This window comes from Rhopalosiphum maidis, chromosome 2, assembly GCF_003676215.2.
Source record: "Rhopalosiphum maidis isolate BTI-1 chromosome 2, ASM367621v3, whole genome shotgun sequence".
In the NCBI taxonomy this organism is placed as follows: Eukaryota; Metazoa; Arthropoda; class Insecta; order Hemiptera; family Aphididae; genus Rhopalosiphum; species Rhopalosiphum maidis.
In genome coordinates this window covers 63433050-63456004 of record NC_040878.1, presented here as the reverse complement: position 1 = coordinate 63456004, position 22955 = coordinate 63433050, and the positions used below count along the sequence as shown (strand labels likewise).

Sequence of the window (22955 nt, the reverse complement as noted above, 5' to 3'; positions counted from 1 at the left end):
CATTTTACGATACTACTCGCCTAAATGACACAAACGAATAATAATTTAAACTATAAAAATCAGTCTTAAAGTGTACTTGGCAGAATTATATCTAACAAACATAAATATACAATGGTGAAATTGTTTTTGTTGAGCCATAAGAAGTGCAAATTATTTTACAGGCTCACAAAAAAAAAATGAAACTGAACAATATCTTTTATTAAACACCCAATAAAATAAATTATCCTATTTGTATCAGATAATTAAAATTTATAGTAATAACAAATAATAAAAAAGATATTGTATGAAATTCAAAAAAATAAAAATAAATAATAATTATGATTATAAATTATATTTGATTGTAAGAAACGGATTAAATTAAATTCTTATAACACAATCAATACTGTTATAAAAGCCGATTTGCGTAATTAATATAAAAATAAAAAAAAAATATTATAGTTAAACATAATTACAAAAAGAAAAAAAAAGTATATATTAATATAAATTGCATATAATCATAATCCAACTTACAAATGTAAACGATCTTTATACACATTGCAATTTTCTAATTTATCTAAACTGTAAACATTTTTTTATTATAAAAAAGAATAATTGTTTTTCTATAATATTTAACAAAACATGAAAAACTACGTGTTCGAGGGTAACCTTTATTTTTAAATTATATTATTGTCGATTAGTCTAAATATTCAACATAATATTTAACATGTCTGTATTGACTGTATCTTTATAAGAATCTATAACCTTATTTTGACGTTTAGGCACTTAATTTAATCGACATGTTATGGACGAATAAATAACTTACAACATTTATAATTCATTACATTTTTTTTACACAAACATAGAAACATAAATAAATATCTATAAGTAATACAATCATTCAATAATTTTAGGTGGTTCTTATTTTAAGTTAAAAGTACTTACTCATTTTTAGTCATAATAACAAGTTATTCAATTGTCCTCTGAAAATAGATTTTATTTTTACAACGACTATACTTTACATACCTACCTAAACTTTTCAATTTTCTTTGATTAATTTTCTCGCCACTTTTTCTCAAAATCTTTGTTTAAAATTAATAACAAAATAATAAAATATTATTGGATAAATATTGATAACTTAATGAACAATTAAAAAAATATACATAGAGTCGGTACAGAGCTGATTTATTGATTATTAATTCAAGTCTGTTCTTAGAAATCTTGTCCAATAAATATATCAACAGGTGTGATGATCAAAATATACACATTTTATTGAGTAAAAACCTTCTATCGAGGGACTACGTGGAAGTAACAATAATATTATGTACACGTGCGTGCAAATATGACACGTTATAAATTATTATAGGCAAAAACACGAACACCAATGATTATTTATTATACACACAACCACATTACTAGTACGCAAGTACTCTTCATATTTCTTATATTAAGCTCCTTTGACGGATCGTATGAAACATCCTTAAAATATTTTTTAACTACAAGAAAACTATTATTTATCAAATACATTTTTAGGAAAAAAACTCATCTATTACAGTATTATACATATATAGTTTGTACCGTTTACTTATAAATAATAGTGGTGATGAGTAGGAGTAGGAATAGGCAGCAGATACTGAAATTCATAATTAATTATTATATTTTTCGACAAAAAAACGAAACTTCTTACAAAGCAATTAAAACCACAACAGATTTTCAGAGAATTAGTAATGAAAAAACCCACAACAAAACAAATAAAACAACTGTATTTAATAATGAAAACGTTAGGTTAAAAGTATTGTAGTAAAGAAAACTACCTCCTTGCACTGTACACCAAATTTAATTTCACTGTAGTGGTATCACGTGCTATTCAATTATCCATATATTTTACATCTAATTTATTACAAAAATAAAAACGATCTCTAAACTCGAAAAATGTGTCAAGAAGTAAGTCTTGTCTCTCCAGCGTCCCAGTCAGACAGAGGTTCTCAAAAACAAAACAATATAATATTGCAAATTGTTCACACGAAAATAAGATAACATACGTCGTTATATTGTTCATAGTGCTATCGTTTATCGAACGATGGCTTGTGAATCGTCGCGCAGATAAAAGATGATCTTTCGGGCTTCCAACTCTCGAGCTTCGAACTCTCGTTTTAATTAAACCGTTTTAACGCCCTCGTTTAATCCACATAATGCTATGAGTAAAACAACTGCAATATACCTATATTATAATATTATATTATATTATATAACCAAACTCCGTAAACCTAAATGGTTTGTAATAATATTCAAGCGAATTATCCAAATTGCGTATTAACACGGTGGATATACCACTTACACTCATGTACCGGGCCAGGTTATACGCGCAGTGCCAGTCGATAGCTACACAGTGGTTGTACGGGGAGAAGGTCAGTAGTGTATATTATAATATAATAGGTATGGCTCTACGCCAGTGATATTCCCATAGGGTTATACTATCATAATAATATTATATATCTACCGTCGAGGATTCGTTGAAAAGCTATTGATGTACAACGGTGCGAATTGCCTTATGCGCTTTCGAACGACTCGAAAATAAAAAAAAGAACTCGTTAACCGGAGAAGATATCCCGTCAATGTTTTTTTTACACCAAATTCTGACGGCCAAGTTCGAACTTCACCCGAGTGGATTGACTGCGCCGGAATTCTGACCACCGGAAATAATATAGAACGCGAATCAGTTATCCTCTTTGGGCAGTACTTCGTCAAACTTGTTTAACGAATTGATTTTTATTGCATTTTTGTCTAATATTAAGACGAAAAAAATGCTATTTTAATTATATTTTTAATCATTTCACAAACTCATTAACCTTCGGTAAACGAGTTTGTACACCTGTTGTAGCTATACGTACAACTCCATCGTGTAACACGATTAAATAGCAAATAACGAGCAGACGTAGGAATATAATATTTTATCCGTTTAATTTACTTTTTCTACGCTCGCTCAATGAAATTAATTTTAATTGTCCATCAATATTTTATAATAATAATATATATATTACATACTAGGTACGTCATATAGCCATCACGTTCACGAGAATCCACCCATTGTTAAGCTTAGATTATTTCCCGATACGTACTCAACCGTGCAGAGCTCTCATCGATCAAAGAAAAAAAAATACAGTCCTGTTTTTATTAAATATTTGAAAATGATAATACTATGGACGTAAATGTCATAATTTAATGAATTATACCGATGACTATATTAACGATATAACTGATATTTATACAATATAATTATAAAACTTTACCTAAAATCAAAATATAAATTGTATAGCAATGCAACGTATTACAGAATATAAATAAAAGTACAACAAATATAAAATATTTCTTTTTTTAAATAATATAAATTCTGTTTTACTCGGTATTTAAATAAATATGTATAATGATTATTATTAACCATTAGATATACCATTGTATATAGTATCTACTACCAAAAACGTATAAGCAACCATCACATTGATAACCACAGTATCTCATTGTGATGTATTTCAATGATACACACCGTCATGGCCACCAGCCAGTTAGGTATTTTATGTATTGTATGTATAGTGTATACTCCTCTACTAATACCATCTCGGCCGAAGCCTAAAGTGTAAAATGTGCTATGTGCGCATATACGTGGATATTGGATAGATACTCAATAGAAATTAGTAATTTAAATTTTAAAATATTTATGTAAATTAGTAAAATACATGTTTAATATTTTTTTTAATATTGTCTCAAAACGTCAAAACAACAATTTAAATTTCCATCTTAGATGTATTGGCAAGGTATACGAAAAAAAAAAATTAACAATATTTAGTAACCGTCGCGGACCACCAATAAAGTAATAACTTTCCAAAATGTTGAGCGACCAGAACGGATAATCACCATGTAGCTCGGGTAGCTGTATTCAGTGCGACAGCATTCCCGGGCATTCCCCCCCCCGCGCCGCCACCGAACCATCCGCTCGATCCGGACTTTTCATCATCACCGCTTATCACTAGGAACCCGTTCCACCTGTCGTGTCACGGCAGAAATCCTCACCATTTGATCCGCGTTTATTCCACCGCGCGACAGACGTTTCCGCTCGACGTTTTCAGACAACGATGACAACGAAGACGCCAGGAAACGCGCGCGTGAGCAGCGGATAGATTAATGAGACGCGGCCGTCGACGCTGCCACCGCCGTCAATTATTACCCGCCATCCGCACCGCGAAATACCATAAATTGTGTAGCGTAGGTACATGCACGTACTGTGTGCATAATACATTAATAATTTGTACAAGTACATCGTGTGTTCGCTTAAGAACGCGTCTTTCTCGCGAAAGTTAATTATCACGCGAAATCGTATTGCATTTAACCGTCGTCAATTATACCTACTGAAGTACTGAACCGCATTATTATTATAATATTATTAAGCGCGTGTACCTGCGATTTTTTGTCTTTATCGCGTTCCGTAGAATGCTAAACGTTTATTACTCGCAATCGTTAGTAACATTTAATAATAATATTACGTTTTGCGTATCAGTATTCTAAAAGTGTGCACCGTAGTTTTGTTAATAATTTGTGTATATTTAAAGATACAAATTATAAATACATTTATCCAATTAACTTAAAATAAAATAAAAATTAATATCTATTAAAAGAAAAAATATACTTTTGTGCGTAATGGGAGATTTTCGTATCGAAAAATTTAATTTAAAAAATTAATCTGAGTTTTTGATGGATCATTGGTGTTTATTATGTTTATACTAATTTATTATTTAGTGTTAGCTTGTATTATAGTTAATCTAAATATCAGTATCATAATTGTATAATGTATGAATATAACAACATAACTTACAAATAAAATAATATGGTAAATAGAACGAATGTTTTAGTATGTTTATTTTACAATCTATAACTATTTTATTGAATAAGCAAGTTTGAGTACTTACCTATATTATAGTGATGACTATATTTGTAATAGGACTCTCGTCTAAGTCACCATTACATGTTTAAGTTACTTACATTTGAGTCTAATATGCTAATTATGTATCTGCACTGATTTTATTTGAGACGTATAATATTTCAAAGTTCAAACTATACTAATGTGTGTCACTTGGCGATTGTTGTAAACCTGAATTTACCGAATAGTCATTCAAGGTATCTCGTATTGTTATTTAAATCATAAATAATTATAATGTAATACTAAGAAATCGATACCATTATGTGTGTTTTGTAGTAAAATACACGACAAAAACAATTAGTCATCTAAAAAGAAATAAACCCAATTCCAGATTCGTACAAATCGTGCACATATATTACACATATATTATATTTATAGATGTTATTAGAGTCCAAAAATGCATAGTTATTGATTCTGTTAATAGGCCTCGAGTTAATATTATAAAATGGAACGTTTTTCGCTCACAAGCATTTTCTATTTAATATATTATTGTATAAATTAGTTTATAAGAAAATAAAAGTTTAATAAAATAACTTTAATTAAACAATGAGTTCAACATTTTAACAAAAAAAACCTTATTCAGCACTAAGTTAAGAGAGAGTTAAGCACTCTCAAAATCCTTCCACCTTCTCTTATTATACATGAATATATTATAAATATTTAATATATTTTGTTTTTATATTGGATGTAATAGTAATACACATCTTCAATACCTAACACGTCATCTGCTTATAGAGTGACGAATTTGACTCAAATTGCTTACCACGTATGTTTACTGACATCATTTATTTTATTTCAATATAAAACATTTACGACTAAATCGGCGCTTCTGCCTATAGATTTGCTGCAAACTTTATGAACGACTATTTACTGATATATATTTTTGATCGAATTCTGATTTTATGTAAATTTGATAAAATATGTACGTGCCTAAGTATTTCAATAAATTACGTTGAAAAAGAAAACTTTCCGTTTACGTTTCAGCTTGACGTCGCGGAAAACTGTGAAAAATTCAAACACTCTTTCTTGAGATGTCAGTAATAACGTTGTTTACGAACCTTTTATATTGGAAATTCAATGGGCATCAACTTACAATTCATATACACCTGACACGCACGGAAGTATGCATGCACGCATGCTGTAAGAAAAACGATTTGAATTTTTTTCCTTCTTAACAAACGCATTTGCGTTATTATATTATATATATTTTTTAAGTGATTTGGAACAAGTGTCTCAGCGCTTATATATAAAATATAAATGTGTATGTGTGTGATATATATACACGAAATAATAATGTTTCCGTGTATGAACATTTCCAACATATTTCACCGGTCCTCCCTCTCACTGAGATTATGATGAATGGGACTATTCGCTATTGCTCGTCACCACCGCCACTAGTCCTCCCATCACACCCAGCCGTAACCTTTTCTACTATTTTGTTGTTTTTTCAGCTGCCGATTTATTTTAGTAATTTCTCTACACGTCTTGTTGTTTCGATTTTTTTTTTTTTTTTGTTATTCTACGCACGCACATGTGTTTATATATATACATCATGTAGGTACACGGTAAACGAGAAAAATGAATTTTGTGAAAATATTTCCCCGTCGTGGGTATAAACATACATACAAACTCGCAGACATGTATACGCGTAATCATTGAGTAAAAATACACCAAAAAAAAAGTGTAAAAAATATGACGTTCAACTGACAAGCCGCTCTGAAGTGTTTAGGCAGCGTTTACATCCGTTGCTTCCACCACGAATACCACACGCACCGGAACCGATCGATACGCACAGACCCGGAACGGTCAACAGGTTAACACCGCCACCACTATAACCATCGCTGTTACGGACGCCACCTGCCACCGGTGTCCCGCAAATTGCGTTTGTCGTGTATAATAATAAGTAATAACCATCGTCGTCACCACCATCGCCCTCCACTTCGAGACCGCCACTTGCATTTATTGATATTAAAATATTCAAGTTGAATAATAATAATATATTATTACAAAAAATGCTGCTGCAATCTTATTTTACTGCAAACAGATCTTGAGATGGAAACGTAGAGCATATTAGTCTATAGTATATATTTATTACCTTACGGGTAGGTAAATTATAGTGATATTCCTATTAAACTCGCACATTATCTCGATCAACAGTGTATTGTTATGGGAAGTTGCGCTGTTTTTTAAACTATCATAGTAAATAAATATATTTTCAAGTGCAGACAGTCGCTCAATAATAATAATTTATATTAGACCACTGATTGTTAATACTACTGATTTTCCTAGTTATTATTGTCACAACGTAACACGATTATGATTAAGTAGAATATAAATTACCTTCGTGGCGTGTCAATAATGAAATTTTATATTAATATGTATAAAATATGATTATATTTTATTTACTATATTGCTTTAATTATTACAGAATCAGTAAGAATGCTTTAATAGTTATTGCTTGACCATGATATTTAATACCACTTAAACCAGATCTCAATTGGATAAACAAATAGATATTAAGATACACAAAAATAAATCAGTTAAAATAAATTTCACTCTCATCAAAAATTATTATCCTCGAATATCTTTCAATAACATACCCATACCAATTACATTTTTAACCAAAAACTTAAAAATCAAAGGGCTCTGTGCAGCAACGAGACAAGTCTACTTTTTTTTCAAGTCACTTTTTGATGTTGTCATATACAGATTTTTTTTTCTTTACAATTGTGTGTAACAACAAGATATGTCTAATATTATTTACAGAGTTACTGAGTAAACGGATTTGTCTGGTTTAAAATATTATGAGAAAGAACCAGATAAGTCCGGACTTGTTTAGTTTTTACGCACAACTGATAGCTATACTGCAATAATAATAGTTAGTATGGATAGTAGTCATATTTATTGTTTTCCATATTATAATTTATAATTATTATTATTATTATAGTATATATTTGAGAAAACTTTTTACAATTAATGAGCAAAAAACCAAGGAAGTCCATATGTTTCATACTTCCAAGCTATTTTAGAAGATCAAACATTTATTTAAAATGCAATTTAACATTACTCATCTATTTATATGTCATTAAAGATACTTATGTTGTATTTACAAATAAAAATATAAACTATTAAAGTTTTGGTGAAATAAAACATATCTCCTGAACAATTTCAAAAAGTGGACTTTTCTCGTTTTTGCATGAAGCCCTTCTCCTTTTAAACAAAAGATTAACCTAGGCCCAACATAAAAACTCAAATACTATCCAACTGCACTTTCTCTATCCATTATTATCTTCTTCAATGAGTCTGAAAAACAAAATTTTAATATAAAGACAATTATAACTCCGCACTCGTTATATGGTATTCAAATTTGGGGCCAAGCTAAACTTTCGAACATAAGACCAATTTAAGCCTTTCAATTCATATGCTTTACACAAACTACTGGAGCCCCATGATACATAACCAACAATATTCTACATAACGATCTACAAATTCTAAAATTAACGAAGTAACAATCCAGCATTACAAAAAATTTCATTTCAAACTCTACTCAGTCCGAAACCCACTAATCTCTTACATATCATCAATCACCATTCCCAAAAACCTACCGAAAAGATTTAAAATAAAATGGCCAAGAAACACCCTTCCATAAATTTAAAAAAAAAAACGATTCCTCTCTCAACCCATCTTAATTAGGAGGAACTGTTTCTGAACAATTCCCTTCCTCAAATCATTCAAGTTAACTTCATATTATACTTTCATACCATTTACTTATTATGCCATATTTTGTATAGATTATAAATAAAGCTTTTTCAATAAAAAAAAATTGTAAAAAAGTTATCGCTATTCAGGAGCGTCTTTATGCAATTTCAATAAGAAGAGGGGAAAGTGAAATAAATAATCTTATATTTTCTTAAATACTTAATTGACTTTTAATGACAGAAATATGGAACACAACACGGTGCACAAGAGGTATTACTGTATAATAAGTAACCGGTACAAACACGTGTGGAACGTATACCACAATATTATAATACTACACGCACTGCATAGGCGTCAATTAAATTAATAAACATCTCAAATGCTTTATATGCGTCACGATTCGTGTCTGTATTTTTTGCCGTTTAGTGATGGAGAAAGCATTAAACGATGGCTGTCATGACCAGGCGTCGTATTTACATTATAAAATGTTGGAGGTACATACACACTCCAATACCTATTCATATCTGATCATATCATACGAGTAAACATTTTTGACGATATCGGATCATTTACATACTATCACTAAAATGTACTCATAATATCGTGTGCGTCTTGAGTTGTTGGCCATTCTATTATATTAAATGTTTATATGTACATATTGTTTACAATTTAGTCATCATAGTCAAAATAGAATCAGGAAACCGCCAACGAACAGTTTTATTATTAGTAGTAGTATTAGTAGCAGTATAATTTGTATTAATTATAATAATATAGTGTGTTATTATTTGTATTATTCGGAGTGGTTAAGTGTTTATGACTGCTTTATAATAAATTAAATTTAGCACGGCGCAAAACCGCCAATGACCCAGACCGTCAACGGATAATTTAACATCAACGTTCATATTATTGTAGCTAGTTGTAATATAGTGTCGCTTCCTACGTCGTAATTATTACACTTATTCGGTTTCAAGCAAGCAACAACTCTCGTAACCCGAAATATTAATCTATGTATTTATATTTAAGTCAACTCGAGTCTCACGACTATGTTATATAATGACTGATAAAATGCACCACACTGTTTGTTTTACTATGTGGTTTTAAGAAGCCGCACACATTTCAATAATTGAAGAAACTCTAAAATTTCATTTTTACATCACGCGTATACGTTTAAATATGGTTTAAATTCACCAATTAATTTTTAAATGATGAACAGAATTTTGCTCCAAATAATGTTTAGTCCAATAATTTTATTCCTTTGCTGTTTTAGTTCAATCTATTTTGATATATACAGTTATAGTCTGAACACGCTATAGTCCAATATACTTGAGTATTTGTACTATAATGAGCCAACTATAAGAAACAATTTATTAGAGCTGATATATTTACCATCCATACCGTTAGAGGACTTGCGAGAAATTTCCGATAATTTAATAGATAACTTTGATGAAAGCTTTGTTGACTTAACAACTTATAGTGAATCAATATATATATTCGTGAACGACTAGTACGTTGTAGAAGACAAGCTGTCGTTCTAAGTTCCCTAATGAAAAGTGGTATGCATATAAACTCGTATTAAGCTAAAAAAGAATAACATTAATGTTGTAAAAGCAGTTTCCATTCATAATTATTGAGAAAATTCATAATAACTAATTATTCTATTATTTGAAAGTTTTTAGAAAATAAAAAATATATTCAAAAAAAATGTAAAATATTATAGTCTAAATAAAGGTTTACACACTTGTTAAACTTCCAAGCCTCAAAACAATTTACTGCAAATCAAAAATATTTTGAAAATATAGTAACTAATTATACGCAATACAAAGCTTTGCAAATAATGAAATCAATATACATTTTAGAACATTGGCTTATCACTAATAAATTAACCTAATGGTAATGAAGACTAAGTTTACAATAAATATATTTTATTCACTCTTTTTTTTTTACATACAAACATTTATTAAATAATTGATAAAAATTAATTGGATTAAAAAAATAATGAACGGAATTGCATTGGACACAAGTGTAGGTATATTGAGCATAATATATGTATATATACGTATGTAGTCATTGATTATTGGACCAAAAAAAAAATTTGAACTTGTGTATAAGATAAATATATTTGTAACATAATCATTATCCACTTAAAATATATCATTCAAACAGTGACAATTATAAAACTGTATATAATCACAAATTTAAATTGTTTTTCATTTAACATAATACATAGGTATTATTTCAAACAAAAAGTTTATTGTTTAATATTATTGTTTGTTTCAAATTTCTAATTTATATTAATGCTATTTCTGTAATTTTTCAGAAGCTACTGAGAGAGAATGCTCCAAAAGTAATTGTACTGTAAAATATGTGAGGGGTGACAGCTGTTAGTTACGTGACTTGAATACCGCAATAGTGACATTTTCCAACTCATGCTATGGCATGAAAAACATGTTAATGTTTCACATGAATACTACGATAGAGTATAATCAAGTTTGATTAAGTAAAAACTTAAGTTCAGACTCGTAGCGAGGAGTTTAATTTGTAGTTCGTTTAAGCTTAGTGTTTATTATATTATATACATAACGCATCAATATTTGTTTTTTTTTTTTTTATTGCACTTAAATTTAAAATATTTTTTTCACTAAATATTCGTATAAATATAAACTATCACGAAAACAATAATAAATAAATAGTTGTTATATAACGTCAAAAAAAATATTTTAAAGAAAACTCAGAGTAAACAATAATAAGTATAACATTTTAAAATACATTCAATTTTTTATTAATATTATTATTACTAAAAATGTATCATTTTAATAATTACGATTTTTAATAATTATTTATTCAAATTAAATTTACGAAAATAAATAAAGTACCAATCAAATAGCATTCATTAAATGAAAAAAATATTTATAGTTATTAATGTTTAATTAACCGAGCATTAAAATGTATTAATGCATGTTTACAGTTAGAATAATGAACGTATCTGATTATAAAATTGTTGCGCTTAATATAAAAAAAGAAATTAGTAAAAGAAAAGAATCAAAATAATTAGTCTAACTAAAAATTTAATGCAATTAAGATAAACTATACAAAAAATATTAAATTTAATTCAAATTTATATAATTTATTTCACTTGTATGGCCAATTTTAATTATTTAAATTATATTGGTGGGTATAAGCTTATTCAACCAAACTAAAAATCAATAAAATGGTCAGAATTAAACACATTTATATTATACCTATTTAAATGATAAAATCCTGATAATAATATAATTTTTATTCAACTTTATTGTCTATTTATTTTTATAATTACATTAGTTTTGTGACTACAAAATTTATTAAATCTATAAATTATACACTACATGTAAAATATTTGTTAAGTACTAAATAACACAATAAATATTTATTAAATACCTAAGCTAATGTTCAAGATTGAAAAACACTTTGTTTTAGAATTCAATCTATAAAAATATTATTTTATACACGAATAATCATAATAGTATTATATTACGTATGTAATATACTCATATGTATAGAGCAAATGTAAATATAATAAATAAATAACTACATATTTTCTAACATACCGTACTTCGATAAATTTATTTTTGTTGTTAATATTATTCGAGTAAGTATGATACAAAATAATATAGAATTAAAGTGTGTTAGTTTTAAATATACTATAATCATATATTTTTAATAAGACCGATCCTTAGTTTAATCCATTTTATTTAATATGAACCAATTCATAAGACTGCATAATTATTTAAAATAAGTTTATCCAATTTGAGTTTAACAACGCTTAATTCTATAGCTTTAGTGGATGTCAATTGAAATTAATCATTCAAATAAATAATGAATATTTAGATTATTTTATTATTTAGTTTAACACATATCTTGTCTTTCAAATTTCTGAGTTGTGTAACATTCCAGATCCGTTGAGAAACATAACCGTTTCATTCTACAAAAATTACACTTTTTTTATCTAATATATTAGAAGGTGCAATATTAAATGATAAAAATTAAAACTAATAATATTCAGAAAAAAAGTAGAACCTTTTATAATATTTTATAATGAGTATTATAACGGTCTAGATCGATGGTAGCTTTTTTTCTCTTCCAGTATCTCATTTTTTCCTCATTTCTTTACGTATGCGCGCGTATAATAGTTATATAGTGCATTCAATCTAATAACGACCCGTATACACAAGACAAGGAATTTAATAAAGCATAAACAAATCGAATTAAGGTCTTTCCTTGCCATGTATAGCGATGTATAGCGTATTATGCGAAATTCCCATGAGTTCTAAACAGAGCGCACAAAAAAAAAAAAAAATGAACGCAATTTTACTATAATATAATAACTTCAAGTCTTAAATAAATACAAATCGTACAGACATACATGATTTTGAAAATGATGTGCAAAGTCAAACACAATTTCCAAAAGATCCTTTCATTTTATTATCTATAAACACGTGCTTATATGTGCAAGGTTATGAGGACAACTAAACCAAATTGAGCCCAAAGATGACAACTGTAGATAACGAGACACTATCAAAATTGGCATTTAACTTTAAGATATTTTTGTGCACACGAAAATTGGACCGAATGGATTGTATGCCTACATCCAATTTTCCTATGATTCTGATATTACCAAACTGTATTCAATCTACCAATTGCACCATACAATATGTTTTGAGTACATTTTTTTTTACATACTGCAGTTGGCTGGTATATAGTCGGTAATTGCTTTTAACTAAATTAATATTTTGACGTTTACATATTATGCCATAACTTATATTCAAAAACATAATACATTGAAATAAATATTGAGTAGGTATATTGTCAGTATATTTGCTGTTTTGTATGTGGTAGGTATAGAATTGTCCATTTGTGTTACGAGAAAAAAATTAATGTGTTTTAATCCAGCCCTAATTAGTATAGCTAAAGCCCCATAATTTCACATACTAGTATAATTAATGTTTTATTTATTATATATACAGATTTTTTTTAAATACGTTTTTTGTATATGTATTGTAGGTAATACGAATTGTATGTTAATATTACACTAAAATTAACTTATTACTTTAAATAAATCATAAAATATTAAACGAACTTTTATATACAAGAAAAATGTAGTAGGTAGTTTAAAATATTAATACCTACACATAACGTATAATTTAAGACAATGTACATTTTTGCTTAATAAATCCATTACGTATAAATCCCATTTAATTAAATTAGTGAGGTGTCATTATCAAATATAGTATGTAAGTGTGATGAAAAGTAGAATTATATTAAACCATTGATATTTTATGAAGTAGAACATGAATAAAATGAATACTTAAAATCGTAAAGTGCATAAGTATATATTAATACTACAGGCGAGAGACATGACTGCTTTTATAAAAATAATTACCACGAGTAGTTTCCATTTGACAGCGCACTAATTATATTTAATTTGATCTGCATCGTGTATCCATTATTTGTATTTTAGTTAGGTAAAATGTATTACCAAATAATATGAGCTGTTTTGACGTCCTAAATTAATGTGAGTAAATTTCAAAAAAATTGTTTGGATTTGAGAACTATTAGTTCTACGATCACATTTAACAGATACATTTTCAATGGATCTAATGTTACTCAAAAATTTAATTTATAGATCTTATTATTGTTTCAGGCCAGTAAAAGAAAATGCAGTATAATTAAAATTGTCTTGTTAAAATATAGACAAACGTAATATTTAAATCAAGATCCGATCAGTTGCTCGCTTTGAATAATCAATTCAGAGAAAAAGGCGTGCAGTATTACTCATTTGAAACGTAAAATGTCATATCAGAAAAGACTATTATAACTATAAATATATACATATATAATAATTAATAATGCAATTATTTATAAGTTGTGATAAATAAGAGGGAATATCGTCAGATTTTATTAAGTTTTTGAATATAAAACATTTTTTTAAGAAATCTGGCATATTATAGTACAATTGTTTTTTCACCATAACCACTTACATAACAGAAAAAATAATACATCCCAAACTGTTTTGCTTATTTATCTATGATTTATCTACAATTATATGCCTTTAATGTTTTTGTGTACTTAACATTTTTCAAGGTACACGTATTGTCGAACTGGTCATAGGATTCAGCGGAAGTTTGTTTTAGTTTTAGTCCCCTGAGCAAGGAATCGTTGACTTTCCACATCTGACCACCAGCCCTATTCCCGATAACGCACTTTGAACTAGAAATGGACAATATTTTTATTCACTTTATTTCCTAAAATTACAAGAGAAGTTCTCTGGGTTAACCGATTACTGCAACAAGTCATCAACACGATATACTAAGAATGTTGCTCGGTTACGGTTATTAGTCGGGTACTCATGCAGACACAATCAATACACACAAACTATGCCGATTATTCCAAAGACTATTATACTTCTTACTAAAATTTAGATATAACAGCACTGGACTATAATATACAAGCAATTGGTTTATTTATTAACTATATCAGTTTAATTTATTGATTTACAGTTTTTATTTATTTATTTTTTTTTTTTTGCTTAAATTAGTCACCAGTAAAATACTATTTAACATCAATAATGTTATACCGGATTAATGGAAGTAGTGTACTAGAATACTAATAAGTATAATATATTGTGTATATACATGTATTGTATATTTGTCCTTTAGCCGTCTCTTTTTCCATTATATAGTATAACAAAATCGTTTAGAAGCTTATTATATAAAAATGATTTGATTAAAATGTTTGAATATTTTACTAATTGTTATTTGTAAGTAATAAATAATAATTCTGTGTACAAAGTCAAGGATTTTCAGAATTGCCACGGCTGGGAAATATTAATGCATATAATAAAATAACAACATGTTTGCACGAAGCATTTATCGATCTGTTATAATAATTTAATATATTCCTTTATTATATTATAAGAATAATTTTATGTGGGCATATATCCAACATAATTTTGATCTGTGTGTAGGTGTTTAAACTAGAGGTATTATTTGCATACAAAAGTGTATTCCAAGCATCGTAGGTGTTTTCGTTATAAGTTAACATTTATTTATTTTTAAAACTCAAATTGATTTTACTTAAAATTACATTTTTAGAATCACTATTAATTTTTTTTTTATGTCGTATTTAATTTCTACGGACGCAGTAACTATAAATTTTAATTATGGAATTTTATTTAACAGTCGTCATAATTCAATCATGATGGATCACACTTAACATGCATAATATATTTATATGTTAATTTATAAATACTTTTAAATAAGAAATTTAAAAAATATTTATAACAAATATAACGCCCAGAAACAACTTGTAAGTACACATTGATAATCCCAAATGTATTAGTAGATATATGTGTATTAAAATGTATATTCTTGAAAGGTTAAACGGTTTTTATTGTTCAGATGATTTCTTGTTCAGATCCTTGACCTACATTTTTGAATATTGAATGTTGGCTCCACAATGTTGGAGATTTATTTCACAAAAAAGATTAATAAGTGGAAAATTAAATAGTATCAATAACGGTATTGGTTAGCATAAAACTATTAGGGAATAAAATATGAATAGCAAAGATTTAAAACTTGTTCCGATTAGCAAGATTATATCTCAGTTTGAAAAATATGCTTCCAGGATTATTAAACTTTAGGCAAATTGATATAAAACAAGACTTCTCTCTATATATATGTACACAAATAGGTAACTTACTAATCAATTGTTAAAATAAAAATCAGGCTGTTAATTTTTATACCTTGGCGCGTTAATCGATATTGGAATATCATGTTAAATTATATTTTACAAATTTTAATCGAGTAGATACTCAGGCTATAAATTAATAAATCGCATTAACAATAACACGAGTATAAATTGTATATACAAATGTTTATGTATCTACTATATATTATATTATGTATAACTAAAATATATAGTACTAAAATTTAAATTGTCAAATGTTTGACAACGTATAAGTAATGTAAAAATTATATAACTTGAAAATACAATTAAAAATCATCCGATACATTTTTAAAAAAAAATAAAGTAAAATTTTAACAAAATTGTTGAAATCAGGTTTAATAAAATATCATGGTGTCATAACATAATGTAACAACTTTAATATCAAAATCCTATTATCATTAAGCCTATTTAAAATTAGTTATTGTGTATGAGATTATCAAATTTTCAAAGTTGTTAGCACAAGCTATTTTTCGTCTTCATAATAATTAATTAATAAACAATGTGTTCGCAAGACACGTGTCATTGTTTTCACTTAAATCAGAATTGAAAGTTGAAAAGAAAGTAGTTCTAAAGAATTTACTTCAATTAATTGGTTTAATCACGATATAAGAACCTACTACGTTTTATAAATAGCTAATTCGAATATATAAAACAACTTTTAATACTCAAAATATGATTAATTGTATTTAATGTCATTATAATATATTATTTTATAGTATGATTAAAGCGTTAAAACTGTTATCGTTAATTGCCAAAATAAAAATTTCTCGCATTTTGTATTGTAGCATGTGATTTAGTTTAATAACCATATAATTAAAACCAAAATACCATATAATTTTTACAATTACATATTTTACTTTAATTATTAAAATAAAGAATTAATTATTGATTTTGGTCAAAAAAAAAAATGTTTAATATACTAATTGTTTATTTTTTTCATAGATCAATAATCTTACTATACGTACGTCGTATAATGATATTACTTCGAATAGATCATTTTTATATTTTAAGTATAATTTTATTAGCCTTAATTTACAAAAAAAATACACCGGTAAGCCTTATTTTAGAAAATTGTCAGAAAACATTATTTCAAAATTGCTTCAATTTTGATCATTTGTAAATGCAATGATTTAATATAAAATGGGTATACTTTTTTAATAAAATAGCATAACAATACGCCAAAAAACGCAGTTGTACTTTTTGTGAATTCATTATTTTTCAAAACTAAATATTAATACTAACAATTAAAATAATAGGATTTTATTATTTTTTTAAATGACTCACGTTGTTGTAGGTTGTTTATTCGAATTATCTTCTGGTGGAGACGCAGGACTAGAAGTAGGGCTACTCTCTGCAGGACTTTGACGACTACTAGCACTATTCAGCTTGGTGGTCACTGAAAAAAAAGTGATTTTAAGCCATTATTTATTCTCTCCGTTTGTAATATAAAACCGACGATGTTCATAACAATATTATTTTTCATTAACTTTTAAAAATAATAATTTTAGAACACTTCTTAGTGATTATTATAAGCATGTATGTTAATATATAATACCCTGTATAAATATATTTTATAAACTTATTAAAAGTGTTTAATTAATACCAGTAATTTTTTTTAAATTTGATTGTGTCATGATAAACAATAAATCTCAAACACTTATAATGGCTACAATGCATTATATGTTTATAATAATGTGGAATATAGGCACAATATTTAATAGAAATTATAATGACTCCTAATAATATAAAATATTTAAATTCTTGTAAATAAATAATATATAATTTACCTAAAAAAAAAAAGGAAATCAACACCAACAAGAAAATAATATAAATAGTATTAAATCCAGTTTTAGATAATACAAAAAAAAAATGTACAACTAATAATAAAAATACATATTGTGTGATTAAAGAATAAAACCATACAATTAGTAACGAAAATTGAATAAAATAAAGAAACTGGATGTTGATACTTGACTAGTTTTGCACACTTTAACACAGGTTATTAATATTTAAATGCTATAGGTATAAAATACATTTGCAATCAACTGACTATTATAAACAATTCGTATCCAAACCTTTTACTTTACAATATTATATTATATTAATAATATACGATTTAAATATTTAAAATGAGTTATTATTTATTATAATAATTACCTACATACTTAGTAACTGCATATTGGCATTTTAAATTGCAAATTCAATTTAAATAAATTTATAAAAATGATACCTCTTTTTAAAAATTTTCCAAAAATAATCATATAATATTCAAAGATTAAATTACTCGTATAAAAAAAAAAATAAGACAAATATTTGGAGATTTTTGTAAAATATTAGTTGTACAATTAACACACGATCATTTTTTTACTCGAAATATACCATACATTCTATCGTTAAAAAATAAATATCGAATTGTTTTTACAAACTTTCAATGTTTTGTGTTCTATTTCACGCGTAGAGGGAGGGAGCTATTGGTTTTACAGTTTTTAGTTTATTATTATTTTTCAGAAAACACTTTTAGGGTAGTAAAACCGCTCCAAAAGTTTTCATATAGTATATAGAATGTCAATCGATTCCAAATTGGGACGTAGATTATAGTTTGGGTATTTTAAAAGTTCACAATTCCCAATAGTACAAACACAAAAAAAAAATCACCCAAGAAAACCACTAAAAAAAAACAGTGTTTTTTCAGCGTTTGTGATAATAATGTTGCTTCCAAGTTAAATTTGACAACATAAAAATTCTGATGCTCCCACCTGTTTGCGGGACCTACCTAAATTACAAGAATTTCTGTACTTTATATTTTGTAAATAGTTTAATTGGAAAATGAAGCGCCCGTATCTTTTGAAAACCACTGACGAAAAAAAAATAAAAATAATCGTTTATTGTTTTTGTTTGGATCATAAAGATTCACTAGCATAAATTTTGGTAAATTAAAATAAAATTCAATGGTATATAATATTATAAGTGATTTTTTTTTTTTATCTTTAAGTTTTTTTTCACACAACACCGGCTAGTAACATTACCCATTGGGTGCCATTAAAACGTTTCCGTCCCGTTAAACGATAATACCGTTTGGATGTTTACTTTCATTAGCTAATGAAAACTACCCTTGTTGTCATCTTTATGTTTATTTTACTGTCTGTTAATAAATATTCGATACCTATGTGAATTATAAAAGTATCTATATCCTGGCTGATATCTTGAAGATACATTTGAAACGAATAATATGAATGTGAATATAATATATATATATTTATTTACTTTGTTTTAATAACATATTAAAAAGTATCTAAAATTTAATTGTTCTTCATGATTCTGACTATTTTTTTTTTTTTTTTTAAAATGGTGGATTTTGGGTACATTTATTTTACATATATCAAATAATATACTTTATAACAATATGTCAAGTTATTGTTTTAACAATCAAAAGTGCCAAGGAACGCATTCTCATACAAAAAATTTAATATTCGAAATTTAAAATATTTAAAAAATAAAATACATATATCAATAACATATATTTGAGACTCGAATTATCTCTATCAAGATTTTCAAATTTTCACTACACCTACATTAGTAGTGTTAGCAAAAAATTTACAAAAAAAATCCGAATAAACTCCATTTAAACCTAAATCTAATCAAAATCATTTATTTTCGTTTTTAAATTTAATATTATCATAATACAACGCCTTAACATTATCCTACATCCAGATAAAAAAGTGAGATGAATCAATCTCTATATTTCCTGTTTGTATTATTTACTTTACAGCCATGAAATAATAAATCCTAAATTAATAGTTTTATTTTCGGTTTAGAAATAAATAAGTAACGTTTTAGTGGTCTTAAAACAAGCTGAGCTTAATATTTCGTCTTAACGTCTTTATATATGGACGGGTGGGTATTTCAGTTGCCGTTGAAATTCAAGGCTGAAGCATCCAATAGCCTCCTTCATTATAACATTCTCTACTATAGCTCGCTTTAATCTATTCCAAAATCCCTCAACGATTTCGTTTTTCTAAAATTATCTGCAATGATAAATAATATATAATATTACAATATTGTGGAGACATTTAGATTTATAAATAAATGTATATAGTAAAACTTTAAATATTTTTAATATTAACAATAATTTAAGTATGAAAATTAAAAATTAAAACCATTCAACACTTATAGCACCTATATAACTAATATGTTTTGAAACAGAAAAGAATAATAACGGTAAAAATAATATCCAATTTCTTGGGATCAACAAAGAATAAGATAAAAAAAATATTTCTCTGGTACTCTTTTCCACATGGGAAATCTCTACTTACACGGATGGCTATCCACATGATAGTTTTGGATTAACCTTAATCTATAATGCCACACCCATCTATTTACCGACGAATGAAAATGGTTTACAATCATTGGACCAACATTTTGTCTGCCAACATGAAAGTTAAAATAAGTTGTTTTTAATGGATCGATGAAAAAAAAAACAGACATACTTACAATCTAAATTATATTTTAAATTTTATCGAGTATAAGAGGTATAATAAAGTTATTTGTTTGCTATTATTATTTTTTTTTATACATTATGTTCACACGACTGATAAACATTAATAATATATGAATATAAAAAAATAATCGAAACGTTATTTTTTTTAAGATTGTCATTGTAAAATGATAAAGTATTGGTAGGTACCTCTACTTGGCTAATAATAACAGTTCATCGTTATATTATAATCAAGATAACAATATCAAATTAAAAATACATTATTTACCTAAAAATATAAGTACTTCATAGACCTCGTGGTTACTTAGATTATATACTAACCATATTCGCTCTCTAGGTACCTACTTTCATCAATTGAAGCTTCTCTAATGGCACCATTTTATTTTCACTATAACTGGAGAATTGAGTATACTTTTAATATTTAAAAAATAGTATTCACTAACTAAGTACATAATATAATACGACTAATACCTGCATTTCAATATTTCTCATAAATTACTTTAGTACATATTATTGTATTAAATTAACATAACGATTATAAATTTAATTTTAACTAGAATTAACAAACTGTATTATTATGATCGATTCTTGTTCAGTATTAAAATTGTAATTTTTAAATAATCATGACATAATGAATTAAAAATGTAAATACATATTATACACTTATTTAATGTATAAGTTCATACCAAATTATTATTGTGTGGTTATTGGAGAATTTACAATGTAAATTGTACACTAAATATAATTGTATTAACATAACTATCAGTACCACCATAGGTTAGTTCAATAAAGGATATAATCCGGGTATGATATTAAATTATTGAGGGTCTCTAAATAGCTTGGCTAATTTATAGATGACCAATAATTCAATCAAAAATAAATGAATTGGGTCTTAAAATTATATTAATAAATGCTTCGATAAATTCTTATATTTCTTTCTATGTACAAAAAGTTTTATTTTTTTGTTTTTAACTTTTGTATCTATAAGTATCCATCATTAGTTATACGAATAATGTATTATTCATACTATAGATAAGCACGTAGAAAATATAGTAAGGGTATTTTAATTTTAAATGATCATAATATTTTTAGATATAAATTGATTATCTTAAATCCAATCAATTATTAAAAAATATAACTCAAATTGATATATTAAATCGTATTATATTTTGAATCGACAAATTATTTTCATTTCATTAATATAGAATTAATTTAATGACTAAATGCTATTATACAACAGATATTCATTAAATATAAACTGGTGGCTAAAATATATTATATAGTTGCCTAAAGAAATCTACAAATAGATCAAAATATTCATGAAACTAATAAGTTTGATTAGATTGATAGGATACATGATATTATAGTCATATGGAAGTTAAAATTAATATTTTTAAAAATAGTCATTAAATAGCAATTGCAACAAAAAAAAATATAATTAAGTTGAAATTGTAATAAAAAGTTTAACAGTGTAACTAATACTTATCAATTTAATTAATTTATGTAAACCGATGAAAAATTCAATATTTTTATAATAATGTATTTTTAATTGATCAAGCCAAATAAATCAGTGATTATATCTAAGTATACTCTAAATTACGTGAATAAGAATTAATCAGTGAAAAGTTCATAAATGATATCATATAATGATAAATTCAAATTTCTAAAAATGTTTTTAGCTTGAATAAAGTGAATTAAGTATGTATAAAAATATATAGTAGTATATAAGTTATAAGTTATAATAGTAACTATGATAAATTGAAAATAATTTATTTCAAACTGTTTATTTATTCATTTTTTTATTTAAGTAAAACCTTGACAATAATATAATTTTTGTATGCATTATACATAAGTATAAACATTCAAATTCAAACTTAGTACTTATGATTCATATATTTCAACATGGTTATTTCTATTATAAAAATATTAAAATCGAATGAAATAGTTACACTTACACCAATACATATTACCTATAATTTCAAAAAATAAATACTGTTATACATTTTTTTTTTTTATGATATTTGTATTAAAACTTATATCTTCTTAATATAA

At 26.3% G+C, this 22955-nt stretch overlaps 1 protein-coding gene across 2 annotated transcripts in view; it reads right to left on the bottom strand.

Annotated features, from left to right (window-relative positions):
- Window positions 1-22955, bottom strand: part of LOC113553652 (regulating synaptic membrane exocytosis protein 1) — a 186865-nt gene that overhangs the window by 103575 nt on the left and 60335 nt on the right. For both annotated transcript variants that reach the window (XM_026957101.1, XM_026957100.1), the window contains exon 4: window positions 17693-17804. In XM_026957101.1, coding sequence (XP_026812902.1) covers window positions 17693-17804 — 112 coding nt within the window. The remainder of the gene's footprint in view (window positions 1-17692; window positions 17805-22955) is intronic.